We start from the raw sequence: 26,585 nt of genomic DNA, 5'->3' as shown, positions 1-26,585 counted from the left end.
AAAGATAAAAGTGTCCTGGGAAAATGCATTCTTCTGTAGATCTTCCCAAAGACGTGGTCTTTTTGAACGGTGGCACTGTATACCATTATACCATTCTTTTTTTTCTTTTTGGAAAATGATCATTTCATAATCGATTTAGAGAGCAGGAAAACTAGAGCGTAGATTACACTTTTTATTAGAAATAAAACACATTCATTTGTGCTCTGAAAACTGTACAAAAAAACTGACAAACACAGATTGGGAAAAACAAAAGAACAAAAAAAAAAAACATCAGGCAGAGGATTCGGCCAAAAAAATATATAAAAAATAAAATAAAAATAGATATAAAAAAAGGAAAGAAGAAAAACTAAACAAAAGTAAACCTGAATCTTAACAGTTATTAAACAAACACATAAGTAAGTTATTACATAACACTGCTAAGGTGCGGTGACTCGATGATTGGGGGGGCTTGAGGGGTCCGAGTGTTAAAAAAATAAAAATAAAAAAAATTAAAACACAGTATAAAGATATTTATATGGTAAAATTCAGTATGTGTAATTATAATAATTACAATATTATACAACACGGCACCGGAGGCCTTGTGCTTTCTCTTTGTATATATAATCTAAAATCTGACAATTACATCACAGTTTTAAGTAATCTTTAATCTCTTTTATTTACTATTTTGGATTTTGTTTTTTGTTTTTTAAATTCTTTAAACATTTATTGATTTACTATACAGTTAATGATAAGAGAAATGTCATTTAAAAAAATAAAAATAAAAAAATAAAGTAACACTGGCGCCAAAAGAAAAACAAAAAAATGCTTGCATATCAAGCAACTTGCTTTAAGATTCATTGATGCATCTTTTTCCCATTGACAAACCCCCCCCCCTCCCACCTCTTCCCTGCCGGGAGAAACCACGGTGGTCTCAGATTCCACCTTTGCTCTGGAAACTCCAAAAGTGAGCGACATGGAATGGAGCGGCCCCCCGAGAGTCGTCTTACGAAGCCTGATTACCACCGGAGAGAAAACGTTTGGGTACATGTAGCCATTCTGGATCCTTGAGTCGAATGGAAAGGTTCTCGAAAAAAAGGAAGAGAAGAGCAAAAGAAACGAGTGCTCTAAAGTTTGGGAACACTTTATTGGATCTTCATAGCTAATGTTTCTATGCAGTCTGTCAAGTCCCACAAGGCATTTTTACAAAACTAGATATATTAACATTTCTCTTCATATACCAAAACGCCTGCTTGACTGAGCAGAAGATGAAGATTGGGTAACCAGAAGGTATTCTTATCAGGTTTTCTTTAACAGTCAAAGACTTCCATTCAATATATACTCTTCACTCGCTCTATGGCACTCTGTTGGGGTTCATTTCATTTGGTTCTATCTACTCACACTAGTCAAGATTGACTGGCATTGGATTTGCTTTGGCTACTACCCACTGCGCTGGGCCAGCTCTGGCGGACATTGTTGAATTGGACCTAAACAATACTTAATGGGGATATCGAGCAAGGTATTACACCACTGAAGAATTCGCCTGGATTCTATAATGGCCGGCCCCAGAGCTCTTATATAATACACCAGAGTACTATATAATTGTTAATTATCTATCGGAAGCTAAGTGTCATTGAAAAGAAAATCGCCAGCCAACCTCGATGATTCCTCGGTGTGATCTCCACTTGAAGGTCGATGACTCTTTCCGAGCCTTTTTCCATTGGCTTCCGTTTATGGTCTGATCTCTCGCCTACAACATCTTTTCGCCATACCCGGGAGAGAGCACGTCGCGCCTACCTCTAAGAGTCTAACGGAATTTTCCCTTCTGAGAACAATGCAAAAAAGTACTTTAACAAGGTTTCAAAAGAAACCAAACAATCTCTCCGTTTTATATGGAATCATATTCTTTAAAAATAAAAAGAAGTCTTTTCCTCAAGCTTCAGACCTCAGTCTGAAGGTCAATTATGTCTTGTCCAACAAGGGGTATCGTTGCGCCCGTTTTCTCCCATTCCACAGTCTTTAGTTCTAAGGGAGAAGGGGACACAGGTTCCATGTCCTTTTTAACCCAAGCTGGTGGCGACTGAATCTTCCTCATTCCTTCCCATGACCTCTTGCTGGGCGTCTGCTGTTTTTCTATCTGTAAGACATTTTGAAGTTCGAATTAATACATGAAGGGCAGACTGATGGAACATTATAGAGATGACAAAATCGATTCTAAACTAACTGAATTTTTTAGAATTTCCCAACATTTTGGGAAATGTATTGAATCCGAGTTTTGGGGAATTCAAAAGAATTTACCAGTTGACCACCATTTTGGTTGGATTAATATGAGGAATCAAGGGGTAAAAAAAAAGCCCAACCCTTCACCTCTCCCAGGTGATGCAACTTATGACGTGTGTCAAGGCATCATTGGCACCAGAGGCTCGGCCATCAGTGATGAAGAGACTGAATCCCCAGGGTAATAGAGGTCTTGGAAGTGAGTGGAGGCCGGTGTGAAGATGTGGTGGCAGGGACAGGTGAAAGCCTAGGTGAAAGATTTCTCAGGAGGGTTTTGAACTCCTTTCAGACTTACCGTATTTTCCCCACTATAAGACGCACTTTTCCCCCCCAAAAAAGGGGGGAAAATGTGGGGTGTGTCTTATAGTCGAAATGCAGGCTTACCGGCAGTGGTGCGGCGGCGGCAGAGGTGCGGCGATGGCAGAGGTGCGAGGATGAGGAGGCGGTATGGCGTGAGCGGGCTCCCTTCCACAGGTGAGGTGATGCAGCAGCCCGGTAGGCAGCAGAGCCGGGTAAGCAGGAAGGGACCCTGCTCAGGTGCACGCCGTACCGCATTACCCCACTTCTGCTGACACCATGCCTCCTGTTACCCTACTCTGCCACCGCCAGCCCTCAGGTAAGATACTGTAAATTCGGACAATAAGACGGACCCACATCTTATATAAAATCTTTTTTTCTGCAATTTTCACCCCAAATTTGGGGTGCGTCTTATGGTCCGGTGCGTCTCATAGTACGAAAAATACGGTAACTGTTTATTATGTCTTATGGTTGATATACTTCATAGCAAAATAAATGGCATTTTAACAGAAAACCAGACCAAGTAAATTCTTGTCTTGCAAATCATATTTTCGGACCAATTTTGAACCAAATTCAAAATGTTGGCCAATCCACTCATCTCTGATACATTGGCTTGCCTCTTTAGATGATATACCAGGAATCTTTGTTTTATCAAGTTGAAAAATCTCTAACTTTACACAAAGGTGTCAGTAGGGCAGACATTAGGTTGGTTCCCTGTGATGTACTTTCTATCTTAACTTGGGTCGTACCATAGAATGCCCAAATAACAATGCCCAATACTTTACATACACTGCAGCAGACTGGCCATAGTCTTGAGCACCAAATAGAAGATCTTAAATGTAACCTCAAAGTGGCCAGGCCATTAGGTCCCGAGGCATCTCCTACAGCCCTAAAGCAGGACATAACTGGTGGCGATATTGTTACTTGATACTTTACTAGAGGGGATCACAGCTTTCTTTGTAAAATGTTATTTGATGGACATCAATGAACATATAGTGAATGATCACAAGTAGCATTACCAACACTAGCCGGATCTTTGCAAGAAGACTGTGCTGGAGAGACTGTGCTGATGACAAAGGGATGTCTCATCCACCCAAAGCAAGAAGGAGGATGGCATCGCAAGAAGAAGGGTGTCACCGGACCAAGACCAGTGACACCCCTGGGACTGGACTGTCCCACAGGTGAGTATCATAAAAGGTCTTTTTCTTGTCTTGCAGGTCGGGTTGGAGCAGATATACAGCATTATAGAATGGTGGCCGTATTGGATATCGGTCAAACCTGGTGACAGGTTCCCTTGAAGACACTAATGGGATGGGCATTTATTTATAGGGCATACAGTTGTGAAGGTTCTGGAGTGGCCATCTCAGTCTCCTGACCTCAATATCATTGAGCCTCTCTGGGGAGATCTCAAGCGCACAGTTCATGCTAGACAGCCCAGGAATTTACAGGAATTGGAGGCTTTTTGCCAAGATGAGTGGGCAGCTTTACCATCTGAGAAAATAAAGAACCTCATCCACAACTACCACAAAAGACTTCAAGCTGTCATTGATGTTAGAGGGGGCAATACACGGTATTAAGAGATGAGGTATGAGAACTTTTGATCAGGGTCATTGAATGTTTTGGGTTGTCATTATGATTTAAAAAAAAGAAAACTCAGTAGTTTGACAATAAATGGCTTCACCCAACCAATAAGCATGAGTGGGAAAAGTTTTGGTGTTATCATTCATAATCTGTGAAAAAAGGGAAAGAAAGCAAAAATTCTGCTGGGGGATGTAAACTTTTGAGCACAACTGTAGGTGGCCCTAAAGGAACAGGTTTCTTCCTTATGGAGAACTAACTTGCATACTTTTCCCCAATAAAGAGTTGCCTTTAAAACTCCTTACATCAGCTGGATCTCCATAATAAACCAGTAGCTTTCAAGGTTAATATGAGAACAAGCTTTCCCGATGACCAAGACAGCTTTGTATGTAAAATTTATCTCTCCTGACTTTGTGACAATTGTAGATATTTATTATATTTTCCAATCATTTCCGCTGGTCTTTTTTTTCCGAATATTAACACTAAAAAGCTTCATAAGAAATATATGTCCTACTTATGAAGCTTTCCCGTGCATTCGGATGGACGAATAGGATAACTTACTTCCATTCAGCCACCTGAGCCAAGAGACGGGATTGCGCCACTTTAACTTGTTGCTTTGGAGGATTATCAAGTAAATAAGCTTTTAGCCGGTTATCCTCCGACTGTGTGGTCTGGCATAAAATTATGGAAACAGCTGGGACCAGCATTATACGACAGCACTGGTTTCCGAGATGCAGAACAAGGGAAGCTAAGTGAGCCATGAAATGGATGTTTTATGCAGGTTTCACCAGAACAAAACGTTCAAAGATTAATAATAGTCAACATCTCAAGAGATATCTGAAAGACTGAAAAGTTTCGATAGATTAGTTGTCCAACAGTCAACGTTATGAAAGGAAAGTCTATCTAATATACAGTCAAGGTCAAAAGCTTAGAGACTGACACAGATTTTGCGTTTTTACAAAGTGCGCTGCTTTACTTTCTATAGCACCAATTTGCATCAACTCTAGATTGTTATCAGGGGAGATCAGATGAATTAAAAAAAAATGCAAAGTCATTCGCTGCATGAAAATGAATTAATCACAAAATAATTAATTTCCACTAAATCTCAGGCCTACGAAAAAAATTACCTGCTTATATCATTTTAGTAATCTCTTTTTTAGCTCAAGAGAAAGTGTTTACTAGGACAAGGCATGTGATATCATTCTGTCATGATGGTTAAATTATAAGAGCAGGCTGGTTGCTTTAAAAAGGGGGCTGGCTCAAGATTTCATAGTCTTCTTCTGTTAACCTTGGTTAACTCCAAGGATACACGAGCAATCACCATTGCTTTGCATCAAAAGGGTTTACAGGCAAGGACATTGCTGCGTGCAAGATTACACCTAAATCAACAATTTTATCAGATAATCAAAAAGATTCCATTGCATGAAGAACGTTTCATGGTGCCCAAAAAAAGTCCAGAATGTGTCAGGCCTGTCTCCTAAAAAGAATGGAGAGAGCGGATAGGTTCAACATCGGTGCTGAGCTTGCTCAGGAATGGTAGCAGGCAGGTGTCAGTGAGGTGAAGGTTTTTGGTTCCTGGCCTAGTGTCACGAAGGGCAGTAAAGATGTCACTTTTCAGCAAAAAAAAAACCCATCAAGGAAAAGTGACATTTTGCGGGAAGTACAAGGACTGTACAGCAGAGGACTGGAGTACAGCTATTCTCTATGGTGAAGCCCCTTTAGACTTTTTGGGGAATCTAGGAGAATGATTTTCTGGAGAAGAAAAGGTGAGCGCTGTCATGAGTGCAGTGTCTGCTGGTAGTAAAGCATCCTGATACCATTCATGTCTGGGTCTTTACTCACAAGAAATATGGCCAGGAATATGGAGTCCAAGACCAACTACTCCCATCATCCAGGACAATGTGTTGATTTGTACCTCGGGGGAAAAAAAACATCGCCATTTTGGTTCAATGGTTACAAAACTCCACAGATCTCAATTCCATTGAGAACGTTTGATCAATTCTTAAAAAGAGGGTGGACAAACAAAAACACAGAAATCGTGATAAGCTCCGAGCTCTGAGGAGACAACAACGGGCGGCCATGAGTCTGGATCTGCCAGAAGCCGATATCCAGAAGTCAGGAGAAGTAAGGGGCAGAGTTGGGAATATTGAAGCTTTATATAAATTTCATGTATTTGTCAACAAAAGTTTAAAAACTTACAAAATGCTGATAACTATACATCAGTAATCTAAGAAATGTCCGACTAAAGGATTTAAACACACTGAAGATGTTAAACGTGATAACCAAAATTTGAGTCAGTCGTAAAACTTTTGGCCATGACTGTATAGTGAATATAAAGACCAGTGGATTTTTCACGTCGCCAGGAAAGATTGGACTTTGGCAAAACGGAGATGGGAACATTCCGATCCTCCTTTTGACATAAAAGAAACACATTAGAAGAGATCTCAGTCCGTTTGACCTTGTAGTTTCCCACCTTGTGGTTCACATCACAGGTCACAGAAACGTCTATCATACCTTACTCTCTGCTGTTGGCGACTCCTTTTCTTTCTCCGAATGTTGGAGCTTTCGGTTTAGGTCTTGGAACATATCTTGGTGGCGTTTTCTGGTGTGCATAATTTTCTGAGTAAAAAACAAAAAAACAAAGCTTAAGATTTAATCTATTTTGAAAAGTTCAGGATCAGTGTTTCCAAGCGTTGTCACTATGAGGAAGCCCCTGAAAAGAGATTTCACCCCTTGAGGAACCTCTTCTTTGATTCCTAAGGCAACAAACTCTATGGGGAAGTACAAGCAATTTACAATTTTACATGTTGGGGAGATCTGTTGACTCCGTGACGATCACCTTTTCTATCTATGAGCAGATCGAGTTTGACATCCCTGTTGTAAAGGAAATGGAGTTTGCCTACAGTTGGAGCTAATTTCTTCTTCATCCACGGCAAACATTCAATGTACTAATCGAGACCTGTATAAAAAGTCCTGGCCAAGGACAAGTGGCTTATTGGTGTCCCTCTTGGCTCTCAGTACCTCTTGTCCTCTTTTACTTCTACACTGTTCTGTCTTTTCGGAGAGTTCCCAAGCTTTTTCCAAGGAACCTCACTAAAGATGAGTAGTGTTCCATCATCCAGTCTGATCCTATGTGGCAGCTAGTCTTCACTTCTGTGTCCGGAGCCTCAGGCCAGCATCATGGGCACTTCTGGCATTCTCTGGAGGACCACAACATCATGATGTCATGAGGTCTAATAAGTGGCAGAAGATGCCGGGCACAGAAGACAAAAATGTCCGTCTTGGAGCACCAGGAACGATGATTAGGGCACAGCTCATCGAATTGCTCGACTCTAATCTCCACATTTTAAGGAGGGCCCAGAGCTGATACTCTAGGGTTTAAGGAACCTTAGTCGTAAATTCGAGCAATAGATCCACATTCGATACGATAGGTTAGAACATGTTGATTGCTGGGGGTCTGACCGCCAGGACCCCACTGAACCCAAAAAAGGGCTTTGAAATACTGTTAGAAACCACTCCATTCATTGCCTAGCTCCATTTTGACAAGACATTTAAGAGACCAGTGAAGGTCCCAAACCAGACCTCCAGATATCAACATGTTTCCTAACCTGTGGGTAAGTGATAACTTGTCAAGTTGGAATAAACATTGAAGCAAAGCTGTAATTCCTGCTCATCCCTCCTTTCTACGATCCTATACTTTGTGACAATTTTAAGAGTAAAGGTTGTTTTTGTAGTAACTGAATCCTATATTGAACAGTAAACTCAGATTTCAGATTTTTAATATCATTTGTTTTACAAATTGGGAATGTAAATTGCATCATCCATGTACTTCTCCTATGTACATGACTTTTTGCAACGTTTTAACTTTAGAGACTGCAGTACCAATTTTCACCACAATCATAAACAAATGATTTCCATAAAATAAAAAAAAAAACAGCGCCCCCACCCCCCCCAGGTCTAATAAGAACAAGAACCGATTAGGGTAACAAGTAGGGTTGAGCGACTTTTCCTTTTTTGAGGTCGAGTCGGGTTTCGCGAAACCCGACTTTCTCAAAAGTCGAGTCGAGTGAAATCGGCCGATTATCTTGAAAAGTCGGGGTCGTGGGATCGGCCGAAACACGAAACCCAATGCAAGTCATTGGGAAATCTCTATATATTTATATTTACTTCAGCGCGATAATGTTGAAAAGATGGTAATTCAATTACAGGCTTTTCATTTCTTCTTCCTAAACCCGACATGATACGAGTTACATACAGTAAACCATGTCACATCCCCATTTTTTTGCATATTCCACACTACTAATATTAGTAGTGTGTCTATGCAAAATTTGGGAGCTGTAGCTATTAAATTTAAGGGTTAAATCGCGGAAAAAATTGGCGTGGGCTCCCGCCCAATTTTCTCCGCCAGAGTAGTAAAGCCAGTGACTGAGGGCAGATATTAATAGCCTGGAGAGGGTCCACGGTTATTGGCCCCCCCTAGCTAAATACATCTGCCCCCAGCCACCCCAGAATAGGCACATCTGGAAGTTGCGCCTATTCTGGCACTTGGCCACTCTCTTCCCATTCCCGTGTAGTGGTGGGATATGGGGTAATGAAGGGTTAATGTCACCTTGCTATTGTAAGGTGACATTAAGCTAGATTAATAATGGAGAGGCGTCAATTATGACACCTATTCATTATTAATCCAATTGTATGAAATGGTTAAAAAACACACACACACACACACACATTATTAAAAAGTATTTTAATGAAATAAAGACACAGGTTGTTGGAATATTTTACTAGACTCTTAATCCACCTGAAGACCCTCGCTCTGTAACAAAGGAAAAATAAAAAAAACAACAATATCTCAATGACCTGTAGTTACCTTCATTACAGCCACGAGCACAGCTGCATTATAGCAGAGCTCCTGACTGTAAAATATTTTAACCCCTTCAGATGGATTTACATCGTGGGACGTGGCAAATCATCGGAAGGTATGAGATATTGTTGTTTTTTTATTTTTCCTTTGTTACAGAGCGAGGGTCTTCAGGTGGATTAAGAGTCTAATAAAATATTACAACAACCTGTGTGTTTATTTCATTAAAATACTTTGCAATATTGTGTGTGTGTGATTTTTTAACCATTTCATACTATTGGATTAATAATGGATAGGTGTCATAATTGACGCCTCTCCATTATTAATCTGGCTTAATGTCACCTTACAATAGCAAGGTGGCATTAACCCTTCATGACCCCATATCCCACAGCTACACGGAAATGGGAAGAGAGTGGCCAAGTGCCAGAATAGGCGCATCTTCCAGATGTGCCTTTTCTGGGGTGGCTGGGGGCAGATGATTTTAGCCGGGGGGGGGGGGGGGGGGTTGGCAATAACCATGGACCCTCTCCAGGCTATTAATATCTGCCCTCAGTCACTGGCTTTGCTACTCTGGCGGAGAAAATTGCGCGGGAGCCCACGCCAATTTTTTCCGCAATTTAACCCTTAAATTTAATAGCTAGAACGGCCAAATTTTGCATTAGTAGTGTGGAATATGCCAAAAAAAAGGGAATATGACATGGTTTACTGTATGTAATCAGGTCTCATATCATGTCGGGTTTAGGAAGGAGATAGCAAAAGCCGGCAATTGAATTACCGGCTTTACTGCATTATCGCGCTGAAGTAAATATAAATCTATATATATATATATATAAAAATAAAACGAAACCCGACTTTGAAGAAAAGATCGCCGACCGCTGACCCGATCCCACAGTTGCCAAAAGTCGTCGACTTTTGAAATTGGCCGATCTGTTTCGCTCAACCCTAGTAACAAGCTAACTCATTGGAGGCTCGTCCTCATACGATCTAATATCATAAAACCAACATTGAAAACGTTAATATTTACACGGTATGTGAAAATTAATAAAAGGTAGGAGGAGAATCGCACCTCAAAGTCTAATTCTGCATACCGGGATTTTCTTCTCTGTGAATGAAGAGAAAATAGAAATCGTGAGTGTGGTGCATTAATTGCAGCATTCAGTGCCAGGATGTGATGTTTGCAATTGTGACATGGAAATATTAGTTCAGTCAATATTTCCTGCTGAAACCATTGATTATATTTACTGTACGGGCAGAGCGGGAGCTCCGACACAGAACACTGCGGCTTAATGTGCTGCCGAGAAACTCAACACAGCTTCTCAAAGGGAAAGTATCACCGATTTTTTTTTCAAATATTAAAACCCAGGTAGACACCTTTAGTTTGAAGGTGAGAAACTGGTTTCGCTGAAACAGTTTTATAGACATGCTCATTGAACTGTGCAGAAATCATTGGGCAGTGGAGGAGGAGGAGGAGGTGAGCTGTGACATCATCTATTGTGAATGGTGGATCCTGTGTTATCTACTGCATATAGAGGTGTTATCAGTCATTGTACAGGAGGAGGTGAGCTGTGACATCACCTATTGTGAATGGTGGATCCAGTGTTATCTACTGTATATAGAGGTGTTATCAGTCATTGTACAGGAGGAGGAGGTGAGCTGTGACATCACCTATTGTGAATGGTGGATCCTGTCTTATCTCCTGTATATAGAGGAGTTATCAGTCATTGTACAGGAGGAGGAGGTGAGCTGTGACATCACCTATTGTGAATGGTGGATCCTGTGTTATCCAATGTATATAGGAGGTGTTATCAGTCATTATACAGGAGGAGGAGGTGAGCTGTGACATCACCTATTGTGAATGGTGAATCCTGTGTTATCTACTGTATATAGAGGTGTTATCAGTCATTATACAGGAGGAGGAGGTGAGCTGTGACATCACCTATTGTGAATGGTGGATCCTGTGTTATCGCCTGTAAATAGAGGTGTTATCAGTCATTGTACAGGAGGAGGAGGTGAGCTGTGACATCACCTATTGTGAATGGTGGATCCTGTCTTATCTCCTGTATATAGAGGTGTTATAAGCCATTGTACAGGAGGAGGAGGTGAGCTGTGATATCACCTATTGTGAATGGTGGATCCTGTGTTATCCGCTGTATATAGAGGTGTTATCAGTCATTGTACAGGAGGAGGAGGTGAGCTGTGACATCACCTATTGTGAATGGTGAATCCAGTGTTGTCTACTGTATATAGAGGTGTTATCAGTCATTGTACAGGAGGAGGAGGTGAGCTGTGACATCAAAGTAAATGGTGGATCCTATGTACAAAAATGTAACTACTACAATACTGCCCCTATGTACAAGAATATAACTACTATAATACTGCTCCTATGTACAAGAATATAACTACTATAATACTGCCCCTATGTACAAGAATATAACTACTATAATACTGCTCCTATGTACAAGAATATAACTACTATAATACTGCCCCTATGTACAAGAATATAACTACTATAATACTGCTCCTATGTACAAGAATATAACTACTATAATACTGCCCCTTTGTACAAGAATATAACTACTATAATACTGCCCCTATGTACAAGAATATAAATGCTATAATACTGCCCCTATGTACAAGAATGTAACTACTATAACATTGCCCCTTTGTACAAGAATATAACTACCATAATACTGCCCCTATGTACAAGAATATAACTACTATAATACTGCTCCTGTATTCAAGAATATAACTACTATTATAATACTGCCCCCTATGTACAAGTATATAACTACTATAATACTACCCCTATGTACAAGAATTAACTACTATAATATTGCCCCCTATGTACAAGAATATAACTACTATAACATTGCCCCTTTGTACAAGAATATAACTGCTATAATACTGCCCCTATGTACAAGAATATAACTACTATAACATTGCCCCTTTGTACAAGAATATAACAACTATAATACTGCTCCTATGTACAAGAATATAACTGCTATAATACTGCCCCTATGTACAAGAATATAACTACTATAATACTGCTCCTATATACAAGAATATAACTACTATAATACTGCCTCCTATGTACAAGAATATAACTACTATAATACTGCCCCTATGTACAAGAATATAACTACTATAATACTGCCCCTATGTACAAGAATATAACTACTATAATACTGCCCCATGTATAAGAATATAACTGCTATAATACTGCCCCTATGTACAAGAATATAACTACTATAACATTGCCCCTTTGTACAAGAATATAACTACTATAATACTGCTCCGTATGTACAAGAATATAACTACTATAATACTGCCTCCTATGTACAAGAATATAACTACTATAATACTGCCCCTATGTACAAGAATGTAACTACTATAACATTGCCCCTTTGTACAAGAATATAACTACCATAATGCTGCCCCTATGTACAAGAATATAACTACTATAATACTGCTCCTGAATTCAAGAATATAACTACTATTATAATACTGCCCCCTATGTACAAGTATATAACTACTATAATACTACCCCTATGTACAAGAATTAACTACTATAATATTGCCCCCTATGTACAAGAATATAACTACTATAACATTGCCCCTTTGTACAAGAATATAACTACTATAATACTGCTCCTATGTACAACAATATAACTACTATAACATTGCCCCTTTGTACAAGAATATAACTGCTATAATACTGCCCCTATGTACAAGAATATAACTACTATAACATTGCCCCTTTGTACAAGAATATAACTACTATAATACTGCTCCTATGTACAAGAATATAACTGCTATAATACTGCCCCTATGTACAAGAATATAACTACTATAATACTGCTCCTATATACAAGAATATAACTACTATAATACTGCCTCCTATGTACAAGAATATAACTACTATAATACTGCCCCTATGTACAAGAATATAACTACTATAATACTGCCCCTATGTACAAGAATATAACTACTATAATACTGCCCCTATGTATAAGAATATAACTGCTATAATACTGCCCCTATGTACAAGAATATAACTACTATAATACTGCTCCGTATGTACAAGAATATAACTACTATAATACTGCCTCCTATGTACAAGAATATAACTACTATAATACTGCCCCTATGTACAAGAATATAACTACTATAATACTGCCCCTATATACAAGAATATAACTGCTATAATACTGCCCCTATGTACAAGAATATAACTACTATAATACTGCCCCTATGTACAAGAATATAACTACTATAATACTGCCCCTATGTACAAGAATATAACTACTATAATACTGCTCCTATGTACAAGAATATAACTACTATAATACTGCTCCTATGTACAAGAATATAACTACTATAATACTGCTCTTATGTACAAGAATATAACTACTATAATACTGCTCCTATGTACAAGAATATAACTACTATAATACTGCTCCTATATACAAGAATATAACTACTATAATACTGCTCCTATGTACAAGAATATAACTACTACAATACTGCCTCCTATGTACAAGAATATAACTACTATAATACTGCCCCTATGTACAAGAATATAACTACTATAATACTGCTCCTATGTACAAGAATATAACTACTATAATACTGCTCCTATATACAAGAATATAACTACTATAATACTGCCCCTATGTACAAGAATATAACTACTATAATACTGCCATCTATTTATAAGAATATAACTACTATCATGCTGTCCTCTAATTATGAACAAGTTATAAATGCCAGATACAGGATGAACAAATCGGGATTTCTTTTTATCTTGGTCTCTTACCTCTAAAGAGCTCATGGAGAGTGTAGCAATAGTCTCACTTTTTGGGACAATCCCTGTTCCCATCTCCGCCTGGTCGCAGAGACCAATTGGTATTTGTGATTCGCTGGGGTGTAGGTGTGGCATCTGTTGCTTCTGCATGGGTGACCCTTGCTCGCACTTCATGCCCATCCGTTCCCTCGGAGGACTCTTCACCATGTAGGTGGGATCTGCCATGTTCAGGTGTATGAGCCTGGTCTGTGGCATCTGGTCAATGTTCATGCTGTACTTACTGTCCTCCTTTGGCTTTGCTCTAAGTGTGGCCGTATTACTGGGCAGTATAACATAACTGGTGTCCATTGACTGCTCCTGCGCCCGGGTCAGCTCGGAGTCCAGCTTTTTGAAGATGTCCCCTTCACACATATATATGGGCTTAGGCGGCTGGTTTTTGTCTTTTTTTAGGGTAAGCGTATGATTGTTATACTCGTTGAGGTTGATGCCTCCCAGGTAGTGCGGCGATCCTTGCAGATGCATTTTGGACACGTTAGCTGGAAGACTATTAAAATTGGATCCTTTCTGATGGTTCATCTTCATCTTTTCCTCATCCTGTAGAGACGGCCGTTTCAGAGTTCCAGTGATGGTGGACGTCCTACAGACTGAGAGGTCCTTGTTGAGGGCTAGGCAGAAAAAAACAATATCTATGGTATCTGTTCTTCAAGGAAAACATGTCAGATTATCCAAATTAGTAAAATGGGCTCGTATGGCCACAATACATGCCGGAGGGGGGTAATATTTCAGTTTGATCGCTCACATTTACTTTTCTAGAGAGCTCAGTACACTACAGATCCTCAATATGATGGGAGATGGCTGTGCGACACTGGGCGGTACAGGTAAACGGCGCCCCCTTATGTGACGTCACTTCCTGCTCCGCTGCTTTGGGATGAATTTGCATCTCACAGGCTTCCTGATCTGCACCCTCTGTAGGCGCTTTGCACACATTTCTGGTGATATGATGATTACTCTGCTACTTTTCTGGTAATTCCTTTGTTTTTGTTTTTTTAATCTAAATTTACAACACAGCAGCTAAAATGGAGCTGAAAGCTCTCACCATTGCTGCAGAGCAGGAAGTCTGTCCAGTGCAGCTTCAGCCAATAGCTGCAGAGCAGGAAGTCTGTCCAGTGCAGCTTCAGCCACTAGCTGCAGAGCAGGAAGTCTGTGCAGTGCAGCTTCAGCCAATAGCTGCAGAGCAGGAAGTCTGTCCAGTGCAGCTTCAGCCAATAGCTGCAGAGCAGGAAGTCTATAAACACAGAAAAGGGAGTAAACCAGTCCCACAAAGCATAATAAAAATCAATACTGCTTTATTAATACAAAAATTCATGTCTACAAACACACATATAACACATAGATCTAGTAAACTGCTATTATAGCAACATAAGGAGAGAGATCAGGAAGGTCACATACCGGTAAGCTGGATAGCCTATATGGGAACTAATGCATCCACAGGGAAGCACATGGGGATAATCAAATAAGTATAAAGTGCAAGTGCCAATTCAAAGTGCTCTAACACACCATCAGTGTTGTCAGCATATAAGTAACGTACTCGCTCCCACAAGCTTACCCATCATGTAGAGGGATGGTTCCCCGTGGCTTCCAGCTGCCCCTTGACGCGCGTTTCGCCTCCTAGCTTTCTCAAAAGGGGGTACTGTCCATTGAATAATCTCACTGGTATATATACCGCACATACCGGAACTTCATCCGACTCCCGGCGCGCGTGCGCATGAGACCCTGTTCCGCCTCCCTCACACAGCCGTCACAGCCACGCAAGCATGTGGGCGGAACCCCGCCGTATGACGTCTAGTGACATGCGTGCATGGCGGATAGAGATAGCCGCAGAGGGGGAGGAATCAATCTGGGACCCACAGCGCATGCGCGCACAGACGGTGGCCATCTTTATGGAGACCATGCGTGCCGCCATTATGTGTAAAAGACTAAGTGTTAGGACAAAAACAACAAGAGAATCGCTGTCCTTATCTTGTGCCTGACTATACCCGGTATGTACCTACCAATGAATCGATCCGTGATCAATAAGCGATCACTGAAACTATATATTAACCATAAAGACAAAGTGAAATATAATTTCATATATATATATGACATAACAAAAGGTGACAATAATGCAGGATTAATACAACACATATTAAAACAGTGTCCAAGTGCAGTCTTTGAGAAAAGAAATCCTTTTCTTAAAACGAGGCGGCCAAGCAGTCACATTAAGCTCCAAGGGGGGCCACAAGTCAACCCAGACGGATGAAGTCATGCAGCTGGTATAGTATGGATATAAATCACTGAAAAAAGACAAACAAGCAGGAAGTCTGTCCAGTGCAGCTTCAGCCAATGACTGCAGAGCAGGAAGTCTGTGCAGTGCAGCTTCAGCCAATAGCTGCAGAGCAGGAAGTCTGTCCAGTGCAGCTTCAGCCAATAGCTGCAGAGCAGGAAGTCTGTGCAGTGCAGCTTCAGCCAATAGCTGCAGAGCAGGAAGTCTGTCCAGTGCAGCTTCAGCCAATAGCTGCAGAGCAGGAAGTCTGTCCAGTGTAGCTTCAGCCAATAGCTGCAGATCAGGAAGTCTGTCCAGTGCAGCTTCAGCCAATAGCTGCAGAGCAGGAAGTCTGTCCAGTGTAGCTTCAGCCAATAGCTGCAGATCAGGAAGTCTGTCCAGTGCAGCTTCAGCCAATAGCTGCAGAGCAGGAAGCCTGTCCAGTGCAGCTTAAGCCAATAGCTGCAGAGCAGGAAGTCTGTCCAGTGTAGCTTCAGCCAATAGCAGCAGAGCAGGAAGTCTGTCCAGTGTAGCTTCAGCCAATAGCTGCAGAGCAGGAAGTCTGTCCAGTGTAGCTTCAGCCAATAGCTGTAGAGCAGGAAGTCTGTCCAGTGCAGCTTCAGCCAATAGCTGCAGAGCAGGAAGTCTGTCCAGTGCAGCTTCAGCCAATAGCTGCAGAGCAGGAAGTCTGTCCAGTGCAGCTTCAGCCAATAGCTGCTGAGCAGGAAGTCTGTGCAGTGCAGCTTCAGCCAATAGCTGCAGAGCAGGAAGTCTGTCCAGTGCAGCTTAAGCCAATAGCTGCAGAGCAGGAAGTCTGTCCAGTGTAGCTTAAGCCAATAGCTGCAGAGCAGGAAGTCTGTCCAGTGTAGCTTCAGCCAATAGCAGCAGAGCAGGAAGTCTGTCCAGTGTAGCTTCAGCCAATAGCTGCAGAGCAGGAAGTCTGTCCAGTGCAGCTTCAGCCAATAGCTGCAGAGCAGGAAGTCTGTCCAGTGCAGCTTCAGCCAATAGCTGCTGAGCAGGAAGTCTGTGCAGTGCAGCTTCAGCCAATAGCTGCAGAGCAGGAAGTCTGTGCAGTGCAGCTTCAGCCAATAGCTGCAGAGCAGGAAGTCTGTCCAGTGCAGCTTCAGCCAATAGCTGCAGAACAGGAAATGATGTCAGATTTTGCGGCACTGCTTCTGCAGTATGGTAACATGAAATAAGAGTTATTTCCAGTGATCTTTAAGGGACATCTGAGTGCAGGAAAGATACAGATGAAGACGAGAAAATGAGAATATAATTACACAAACACTGAACTCTTTCCCGACATGCGGTTATATGGAGTAAGAACCTTACACTGCGTTCACTCTACACATGGCGGGTGCAGTTTGTATTATGCAGCCAACGCTCAACACAACCAGCAGAGACTGGAGCGAACTCAGATCGCTGCGGTTTAGCCCATTTATATGATGGGATCATGAATGTGGCACATAAGTGGTGTGCTCCTCCAGGAGAACCAATTTGGGCACCAGTTGAGTCCTGAAGCAATTATGGGGTGCAGTTTAGGCTACTTTCACACTAGCGTCGTACGACGCATGTCGCAATGCGTCGTTTTGGTGAAAAAACGCATCCTGCAAAGTTGGCTGCAGGATGCGTTTTTTTCCCCATAGGCTAATGCCACGGTTGCGTCGTGTTGTGGCGGACCATCGGAACAAAAAAACGTTACATGTAACTTTTTTTGTGCGTCGTGTCCGCCATTTCTGACCTGCATGCGTGGCCGGAACTCCGCCCCCTCCTCCCCGCAACTTACAATGGGGCAGCGGATGCGTTGTAATAATGCATCCACTGTCCCCGTTGTGCTGCGTTGTCACAGGATGCGTCGGTACGTCGGCCCGACGCATTGCGACAGGCCGACGCTAGTTTGAAAGTAGCCTTAGAGCTTCCATGCCAAATAGGGTTCTCCACAAGGGTCTCAAAAAAAAAAAACTGAAAAAAAAAAAAAAAATTTCTGTTTAATTTCTAAAAAAAAAAAAAAACTTCACTTATTAAAAAAAAATCCCACTAAAACCTGTACAAGTTTTGCTTCACCGTAATCGTACTGATCGGGAGAATAAAGTCAATAGGTCATTCTCACTATATATTGAAAGCCGTAAAAACAAAACTCTATAAACAAGGACAGAAATTTTTTTTTTTTTTTTCACCATTTTGCCACAATTGTTTTTTTTTTCCGGCCCATTTTCCAGTTTCTTATTCGGTGAAATGAATGGCGCCAATCAAAAATACAATTCGTCCCGCAGGTAAACAGTCACATAGTGATGTGGACGGCAAATTATAAAAGTTATGGTTCTTGGAGGAAAAAAAATAAACACAAACACTAAAGCTTGCTGGAAAAAGGTTAAAGAGATGCTCCACATTCATTAGAAGCACAAATGGGGGAATCTTCTAAAAAGAAAACTATAGATCTCAATTTGTCTTTTTGGATGTAGAAGTTTTCGAGCGTTTTCAGAACTGAAGTTAAAGAAGATTTTTCACGTAAAACTGGACGCACGATGTATTAAAAGCTGCAGATAGGAAAACAAATTTTTCATTTTTCGATGAGAAAAATTTGTTGAAACGTCGTCTTTAAGAGTCAACAAATACTGATCATGGGGGGCAATGATTATGCTGCCAATAGCAGAGATGATCAATCTCTAGGGTAAGATCTAAGATCAGGTCTCCCCCGATCCTCAGAATGCTGGGGGTCCTCCAATGTGTTCCTGAGCTTATGCCCATGCACTAGGTCAAGTCCCATTAGATATTTATACCGTCCTTCGGAGGCCGCACAAATCACACGCTAACTTCGTCAACAAAGTGCGTCCTGATGCTGGTGCAGGTGTCAGGAGGGAATTTTTGAGAGCATGCGCCTCAGGAGCGAACACTGCGTGTGCATGCTCATGGAGCAACAAGAAATTAATGGGCCAGAGGCCATCAAAATACATCTGCTGGCCCAAGTATTGTGGTCGGATAAAACGTCATCAATGATCGTGAACGGCCCGTGGGCCTGATGTTCCCCATCCCTGCACTAAGGGGATGGGACCACAACTGTGAAAAGCAAAAAGTCAATGAGCCCTCAGTGGTTTCATCCTGGATCAGCAGGTGGTCCCAAAAAATTCCACTTATCAGACATTACAGGCAGGACCGGTTAATATGGCACAGACCGCTCTCACTCTCCACCGGTAGGTGGTGGGCTTCTACCTTACTTAGAACTTTAAACCAGGTGCTATCTCCTCATCGGCTAATAACCTTTATCCAAGAAGCAACATCCAGATCAGCCGGTGAGAACGAGCGGCTCCATTACCGGTGACATGAAGAGCACTTTACATAATGACAAGTGTTTCTTTCCAAGACTCCTAGTTCTTCTACAGAACATATAATTCAGTGTCTTGGAGATGACTGACAACATGTTTGCCCATATCATCGTCCGTGAGATTACTGACTATTATGTCTCTAACTGAGGCGTAGATGCCATGTAACATCCATCCCGAGGACAGATATCGAATGCCTTGTGTCCATCCCATAACGCCCATCCCGAAGAGAGGCAAGGAGAGACATGGAATGCCTTTTGTCCATCCTGAGGAGAGACACAGAGAGGCATGGAATGCCTTGTGTCCATCCCATAATGTCCATCCCGAGGAGAGACACGGAGAGGAAAGGAATGCCTTGTGTCCATCCCACAACGTCCATCCCGAGGAGAGATACGGAGAGGCACTGGAATGCCTTGTGTCCATTCCATAATGTCCATCCCGAGGAGAGACACGGAGAGGAACGGAATGCCTTGTGTCCATCCCATAACGTCCATCCCGAGGAAAGGCAAGGAGAGACACCGAATGCCTTGTGTCCATCCCACAACGTCCATCCCGAGGAGAGATACGGAGAGGCACTGGAATGCCTTGTGTTCATCCCATAACGTCCATCCCAAAGAGAGACACGGAATGCCTTGTGTCCATCCCAAAACGTCCATCTTGAGGAGCAACACGGAGAGACACCGAATGCCTTGTGTCCATCCCGAGGACAGATATCGAATGCCTTGTGTCCATCCCATAACGTCCATCCAGAAGAGAGACAAGGAGAGACATGGAATGCCTTGTGTCCATTCCGAGGAGAGACACGGAGAGGCATGGAATGCCTTGTGTCCATCCCATAACGTCCATCCCGAGGAGAGATACGGAGAGGCACTGGAATGCCTTGTGTCCATTCCATAATGTCCATCCCGAGGAGAGACATGGAGAGGAACGGAATGCCTTGTGTCCATCCCATAACGTCCATCCCGAGGAGAGATACGGAGAGGAACGGAATGCCTTGAGTCCATCCCATAACGTCCATCCCGAGGAGAGATACGGAGAGGCACTGGAATGCCTTGTGTCCATTCCATAATGTCCATCCCGAGGAGAGACACGGAGAGGCACTGCAATGCCTTGTGTCCATCCCATAACGTCCATCCCGAGGAGAGATACGGAGAGGCACTGGAATGCCTTGAGTCCATCCCATAACGTCCATCCCGAGGAGAGACACGGAGAGGAACGGAATGCCTTGAGTCCATCCCATAACGTCCATCCCGAGGAGAGATACGGAGAGGCACTGGAATGCCTTGAGTCCATCCCATAACGTCCATCCCGAGGAGAGACACGGAATGCCTTGTGTCCATCCCATAACAGACCCGCTAAAAATAACAATTCATTGCACCCATCCCGGGAAGAGGACATGTCCACGATCACTGCTGCTCTCTCTTTTCATTATTCGGAATTTATTTTAAAGAATTTTTAGACAAAAAGATTGTAGAACCATATCCTGATAGACATTCTACCCAAATCATATCGTTTTATACCTATTTTTTAGGGAAATTAAGTCACAGCGAGAGACACGAATATTCATTTTTAGGGGTGGTATTTTGAGGGCTGATTACTTTAATTACCAGCCTGTTCTTACAAACAAAGAAAATGAATAATCAGAAAAAAATATTGCGTTGCGTCTGGAAAAGATTAATATGCATCCATAGCTCTGTCTTATCAGTCCTGTAAGCCCTCATAAAAAATCTAGAGGTGGTGCAGAATAATGGAGACAGAATATACATCTTTTATCCATACCTGAGCGGCACGCCAAATCCACGTCCTTCTCGAAGTCAGACTGCTGGAAAAAAGCAGAAAGTTACAGTCACAACAGGTTTCCTGCAAAAATCCAAATAATAGAATTAACAATACTAAACACCAGATAAAATAGATCATGAGGTATCTGCAGAATATCCAATCAGCAGAGGTCTAATTGTAATAATGCTGATATACTCTACAATGTAACAGATCAACTCCAGCTATGGAGTAACTGGTATCCACACCTGCATGTCCAAAGGTAGCAATAATGAGGTAGTTATGTCATTGTACATAGGGGGCAGTATTATAGTAGTTATATTCTTGTACATAGGGGCAGTATTATAGTAGTTATATTCTTGTACATAAGAGCAGTATTATAGTAGTTATATTCTTGTACATAGGGGCAGTATTATAGTAGTTATATTCTTGTACATAGGAGCAGTATTAGAGTAGTTATATTCTTGTACATAGGGGCAGTATTATAGTAGTTATATTCTTGTACATAGGGGCAGTATTATAGTAGTTATATTCTTGTACATAGGAGCAGTATTATAGTAGTTATATTCTTGTATATAGGAGCAGTATTATAGTAGTTATATTCTTGTACATAGGAGCAGTATTATAGTAGTTATATTCTTGTACATAGGGGCAGTATTATAGTAGTTACATTCTTGTATATAGGAGCAGTATTATAGTAGTTATATTCTTGTACATAGGAGCAGAATTATAGTAGTTATATTCTTGTACATAGGGGCAGTATTATAGTAGTTATATTCTTGTACATAAGAGCAGTATTATAGTAGTTATATTCTTGTACATAGGGGCAGTATTATAGTAGTTATATTCTTGTACATAGGAGCAGTATTAGAGTAGTTATATTCTTGTACATAGGGGCAGTATTATAGTAGTTATATTCTTGTACATAGGGGCAGTATTATAGTAGTTATATTCTTGTACATAGGAGCAGTATTATAGTAGTTACATTCTTGTATATAGGAGCAGTATTATAGTAGTTATATTCTTGTACATAGGAGCAGTATTATAGTAGTTATATTCTTGTACATAGGGGCAGTATTATAGTAGTTATATTCTTGTACATAGGGGCAGTATTATAGTAGTTATATTCTTGTACATAAGAGCGATATTATAGTAGTTATATTCTTGCATATAGGAGCAGTATTATAGTAGTTATATTCTTGTACATAAGAGCAGTATTATAGTAGTTATATTCTTGTACATAGGGGCAGTATTATAGTAGTTATATTCTTGTACATAGGGGCAGTATTATAGTAGTTATATTCTTGTACATAGGGGCAGTATTATAGTAGTTATATTCTTGTACATAAGAGCGATATTATAGTAGTTATATTCTTGCATATAGGAGCAGTATTATAGTAGTTATATTCTGGTACATAGGAGCAACATTATAGTAGTTATATTCTTTTACATAGGGGGCAGTATTATAGTAGTTATATTCTTGTATATAGGGCAGTATTATAGTAGTTATCTTCTTGTACATAGGAGCAGTATTATAGTAGTTATATTCTTGCATATAGGGGGCAATATTATAGTAGTCATATTCTTGCATATAGGGGGCAGTATTATAGTAGTTATATTCTTGTACATAGGAGCAGTATTATGGTAGTTATATTCTTGTACATAGGGAGCAGTATTATAGTAGTTATATTCTTGTATATAGGGCAGTATTATAGTAGTTATCTTCTTGTACATAGGAGCAGTATTATAGTAGTTATATTCTTGGATATAGGGGGCAATATTATAGTAGTCATATTCTTGCATATAGGGGGCAGTATTATAGTAGTTATATTCTTGTACATAGGGGCAGTATTATAGTAGTTATAATCTTGTACATAGGAGCAGTATTATAGTAGTTATATTCTTGTATATAGGGCAGTATTATAGTAGTTATCTTCTTGTACATAGGAGCAGTATTATAGTAGTTATATTCTTGGATATAGGGGGTAATATTATAGTAGTCATATTCTTGCATATAGGGGGCAGTATTATAGTAGTTATATTCTTGTACATAGGGGCAGTATTATAGTAGTTATAATCTTGTACATAGGAGCAGTATTATAGTAGTTATATTCTTGTATATAGGGCAGTATTATAGTAGTTATCTTCTTGTACATAGGAGCAGTATTATAGTAGTTATATTCTTGCATATAGGGGGCAATATTATAGTAGTTATATTCTTGTACATAGGAGCAGTATTATGGTAGTTATATTCTTGTAAATAGGGAGCAGTATTATAGTAGTTATATTCTTGTATATAGGGCAGTATTATAGTAGTTATATTCTGGTACATAGGAGCAACATTATAGTAGTTATATTCTTTTACATAGGGGGCAGTATTATAGTAGTTATATTCTTGTATATAGGGCAGTATTATAGTAGTTATCTTCTTGTACATAGGTGCAGTATTATAGTAGTTATATTCTTGCATATAGGGGGCAATATTATAGTAGTCATATTCTTGCATATAGGGGGCAGTATTATAGTAGTTATATTCTTGTACATAGGAGCAGTATTATGGTAGTTATATTCTTGTACATAGGGAGCAGTATTATAGTAGTTATATTCTTGTATATAGGGCAGTATTATAATAGTTATCTTCTTGTACATACGAGCAGTATTATAGTAGTTATATTCTTGGATATAGGGGGCAATATTATAGTAGTCATATTCTTGCATATAGGGGGCAGTATTATAGTAGTTATATTCTTGTACATAGGGGCAGTATTATAGTAGTTATATTCTTGTACATAGGAGCAGTATTATAGTAGTTATATTCTTGCACATAGGAGCAGTTTTATAGTAGTTATATTCTTGTACATAAGAGCGGTATTATAGTAGTTATATTCTTGTACATAGGAGCAGTATTATAGCAGTTATATTCATGTACATAGGAGCAGTATTATAGCAGTTATATTCTTGTACATAGAGGCAGTATTATAGTAGTTATATTCTTGTAGATAGGGACAGTATTATAATAGTCATATTCTTGTACATTGGGGCAGTATTATAGTAGTTATATTCTTGCACATAGGGGCAGTATTATAGTAGTTATATTCTTGTATATAGAGGCAGTATTATAGTAGTTATATTCTTGTACATAGAGGCAGTATTATAGTAGTTATATTCTTGTAGATAGGGACAGTATTATAGTAGTTATATTCTTGTACATAGGAGCAGTATTATAGTAGATATATTCTTGTACATAGGGACAGTATTATAGTAGTCATATTCTTGTACATTGGGGCAGAATTATAGTAGTTATATTCTTGTATATAGGAGCAGTATTATAGTAGTTATATTCTTGTACATAGAGGCAGTATTATAGTAGTTATATTCTTGTACATAGGAGCAGTATTATAGTAGTTATATTCTTGTACATAGGGGCAGTATTATAGTAGTTATATTCCTGTACATAGGGGCAGTATTATAGTAGTTATATTCCTGTACATAGGAGCAGTATTATAGTAGTTATATTCTTGTACATAGGAGCAGTATTATAGTAGTTATATTCTTGTACATAGGAGCAGTATTATAGTAGTTATATTCTTGTACATAGGAGCAGTATTATAGTGGTAATATTCCTGTACATAGGGACAGTATTATAGTAGTTATATTATTGCAACATGCCCGCTGCCTTGGGGTCATCCTTGATTCTGACCTTTCATTCACCCCCTACATCCGATCACTGGCTCGCTCTTCTTACCTGCATCTCAAAAACATTTCTAGAATTCGCCCTTTTCTTACTTTCGACTCTGCAAAAACTCTTACTGTTTCACTTATTCATTCTCGTCTGGACTATTGTAACTCTCTACTAATCGGTCTCCCTCTTGCAAAACTCTCCCCGCTCCAATCTGTCCTGAATGCTGCAGCCAGGATCATATTCCTCACCAACCGTTATACCGATGCCTCTACCCTGTGCCAGTCATTACACTGGCTACCCATCCACTCCAGAATCCAGTACAAAACTACTACCCTTATCCACAAAGCACTCCATGGCTCAGCACCACCCTACATCTCCTCCCTGGTATCAGTCTACCACCCTACCCGTGCCCTCCGCTCCGCTAATGACCTCAGGTTAGCATCCTCAATAATCAGAACCTCCCACTCCCGTCTCCAAGACTTTACACGTGCTGCGCCGATTCTTTGGAATGCACTACCTAGGTTAATACGATTAATCCCCAATCCCCACAGTTTTAAGCGTGCCCTAAAAACTCATTTGTTCAGACTGGCCTACCGCCTCAATGCATTAACCTAACGATCCCTGTGTGGCCTATTTATAATAAAAAAAAAAAAAAGGTTCCTCGCATCATGTTCTCATACACTTTATGCAGTATTAGCCCTCTGTGTCTGTACTGCTACATACTTAGGCAGGTAACTGGTTCATGCAGCTTTACATGAACACCTGAGCCTTACACTATAGCCGGTCCGAATAACTAAAGCAATTGTTACCATCCACCTCTCGTGTCTCCCCTTTTCCCCATAGTTTGTAGCTTGCGAGCAGGGTCCTCATTCCTCCTGGTATCTGTTTTGAACTGTATTTCTGTTATGCTGTAATGTCTATTGTCTGTACAAGTCCCCTCTATAATTTGTAAAGCGCTGCGGAATATGTTGGCGCTATATAAATAAAAATTATTATTATTATTATTATTATACATAGGAGCAGTATTATAGTAGTTATATTCTTGTACATTGGGGCAGTATTATAGTAGTTATATTGTTTTGTGACGAATGTGTAGAGATTTTCCTGGCTTCTCTTTCAAGTCGAAATTGTTTGTATATTTCTGATATTATATTGAACATTTTATAAGCAGGACTAAACTAACGATCATTTCAATATGTGTCAGCAAAACATTCTTTCTTACATGAACTTTCTAAGTAAGTACACCAGCATTATCATGTCTAACAGATGATCATAAGCAGTTTATGTTGTGAAATCTGAGCACACATCCCCTTTACACTTGTATTGGTCATCAGGTCAGTAGCGTTCAGTTTTTGCTCATACTGTATTGCTCCCAATAATAATATATATTTTTTTTAAATCCATGCCCCCTGGTCCAGGGATAGGGGCTCTTATTTCATGCCAATTTTTATGGCCTTGTCCAAGTGGGCGGGGCGCACCGGATTCCCTGGAGGCGTGTCTATAAGTTGCTCTAAATAATTATTCCATGAGCACCGCTTTCTTGGCGAAGTCTATTAAGATCACTACTAAATAATAAGACTCAGTTATCTGGATCCTAAAATCGGAGTCCTCAGGGAAGCAGCGGGAATAAAGTACGAGCGATCGCTGGACACTTGTCTTTATGACGAGTCCTCTCCAATCACTTCTTTCCCCAATTGTTGGTGTAAATAAAATGT

At 40.4% G+C, this 26,585-nt stretch overlaps 1 protein-coding gene across 4 annotated transcripts in view; it reads right to left on the bottom strand.

Moving 5' to 3' along the window:
• Positions 1-1,104: 1,104 nt before the first annotated feature.
• The window catches only part of LOC138643166 (adhesion G protein-coupled receptor B1-like), a 572,016-nt gene continuing 546,535 nt past the window's right edge, over positions 1,105-26,585 (bottom strand). For 2 of the 4 annotated variants that reach the window (XM_069731992.1, XM_069731994.1), the window contains 5 exons: positions 21,192-21,234; positions 13,803-14,455; positions 10,053-10,088; positions 6,643-6,747; positions 1,105-2,113 (listed from right to left, as the gene is read on the bottom strand). In XM_069731992.1, coding sequence (XP_069588093.1) covers positions 1,916-2,113; positions 6,643-6,747; positions 10,053-10,088; positions 13,803-14,455; positions 21,192-21,234 — 1,035 coding nt within the window. In that variant the 3' untranslated portion in view covers positions 1,105-1,915. The remainder of the gene's footprint in view (positions 2,114-6,642; positions 6,748-10,052; positions 10,089-13,802; positions 14,456-21,191; positions 21,235-26,585) is intronic. The other 2 variants (XM_069731993.1, XM_069731995.1) reach the window with 1 other exon arrangement.

This window comes from Ranitomeya imitator, chromosome 6 (assembly GCF_032444005.1).
Source record: "Ranitomeya imitator isolate aRanImi1 chromosome 6, aRanImi1.pri, whole genome shotgun sequence".
NCBI lineage: Eukaryota > Metazoa > Chordata > Amphibia > Anura > Dendrobatidae > Ranitomeya > Ranitomeya imitator.
This window is presented reverse-complemented; position numbering and strand designations above follow the sequence as displayed.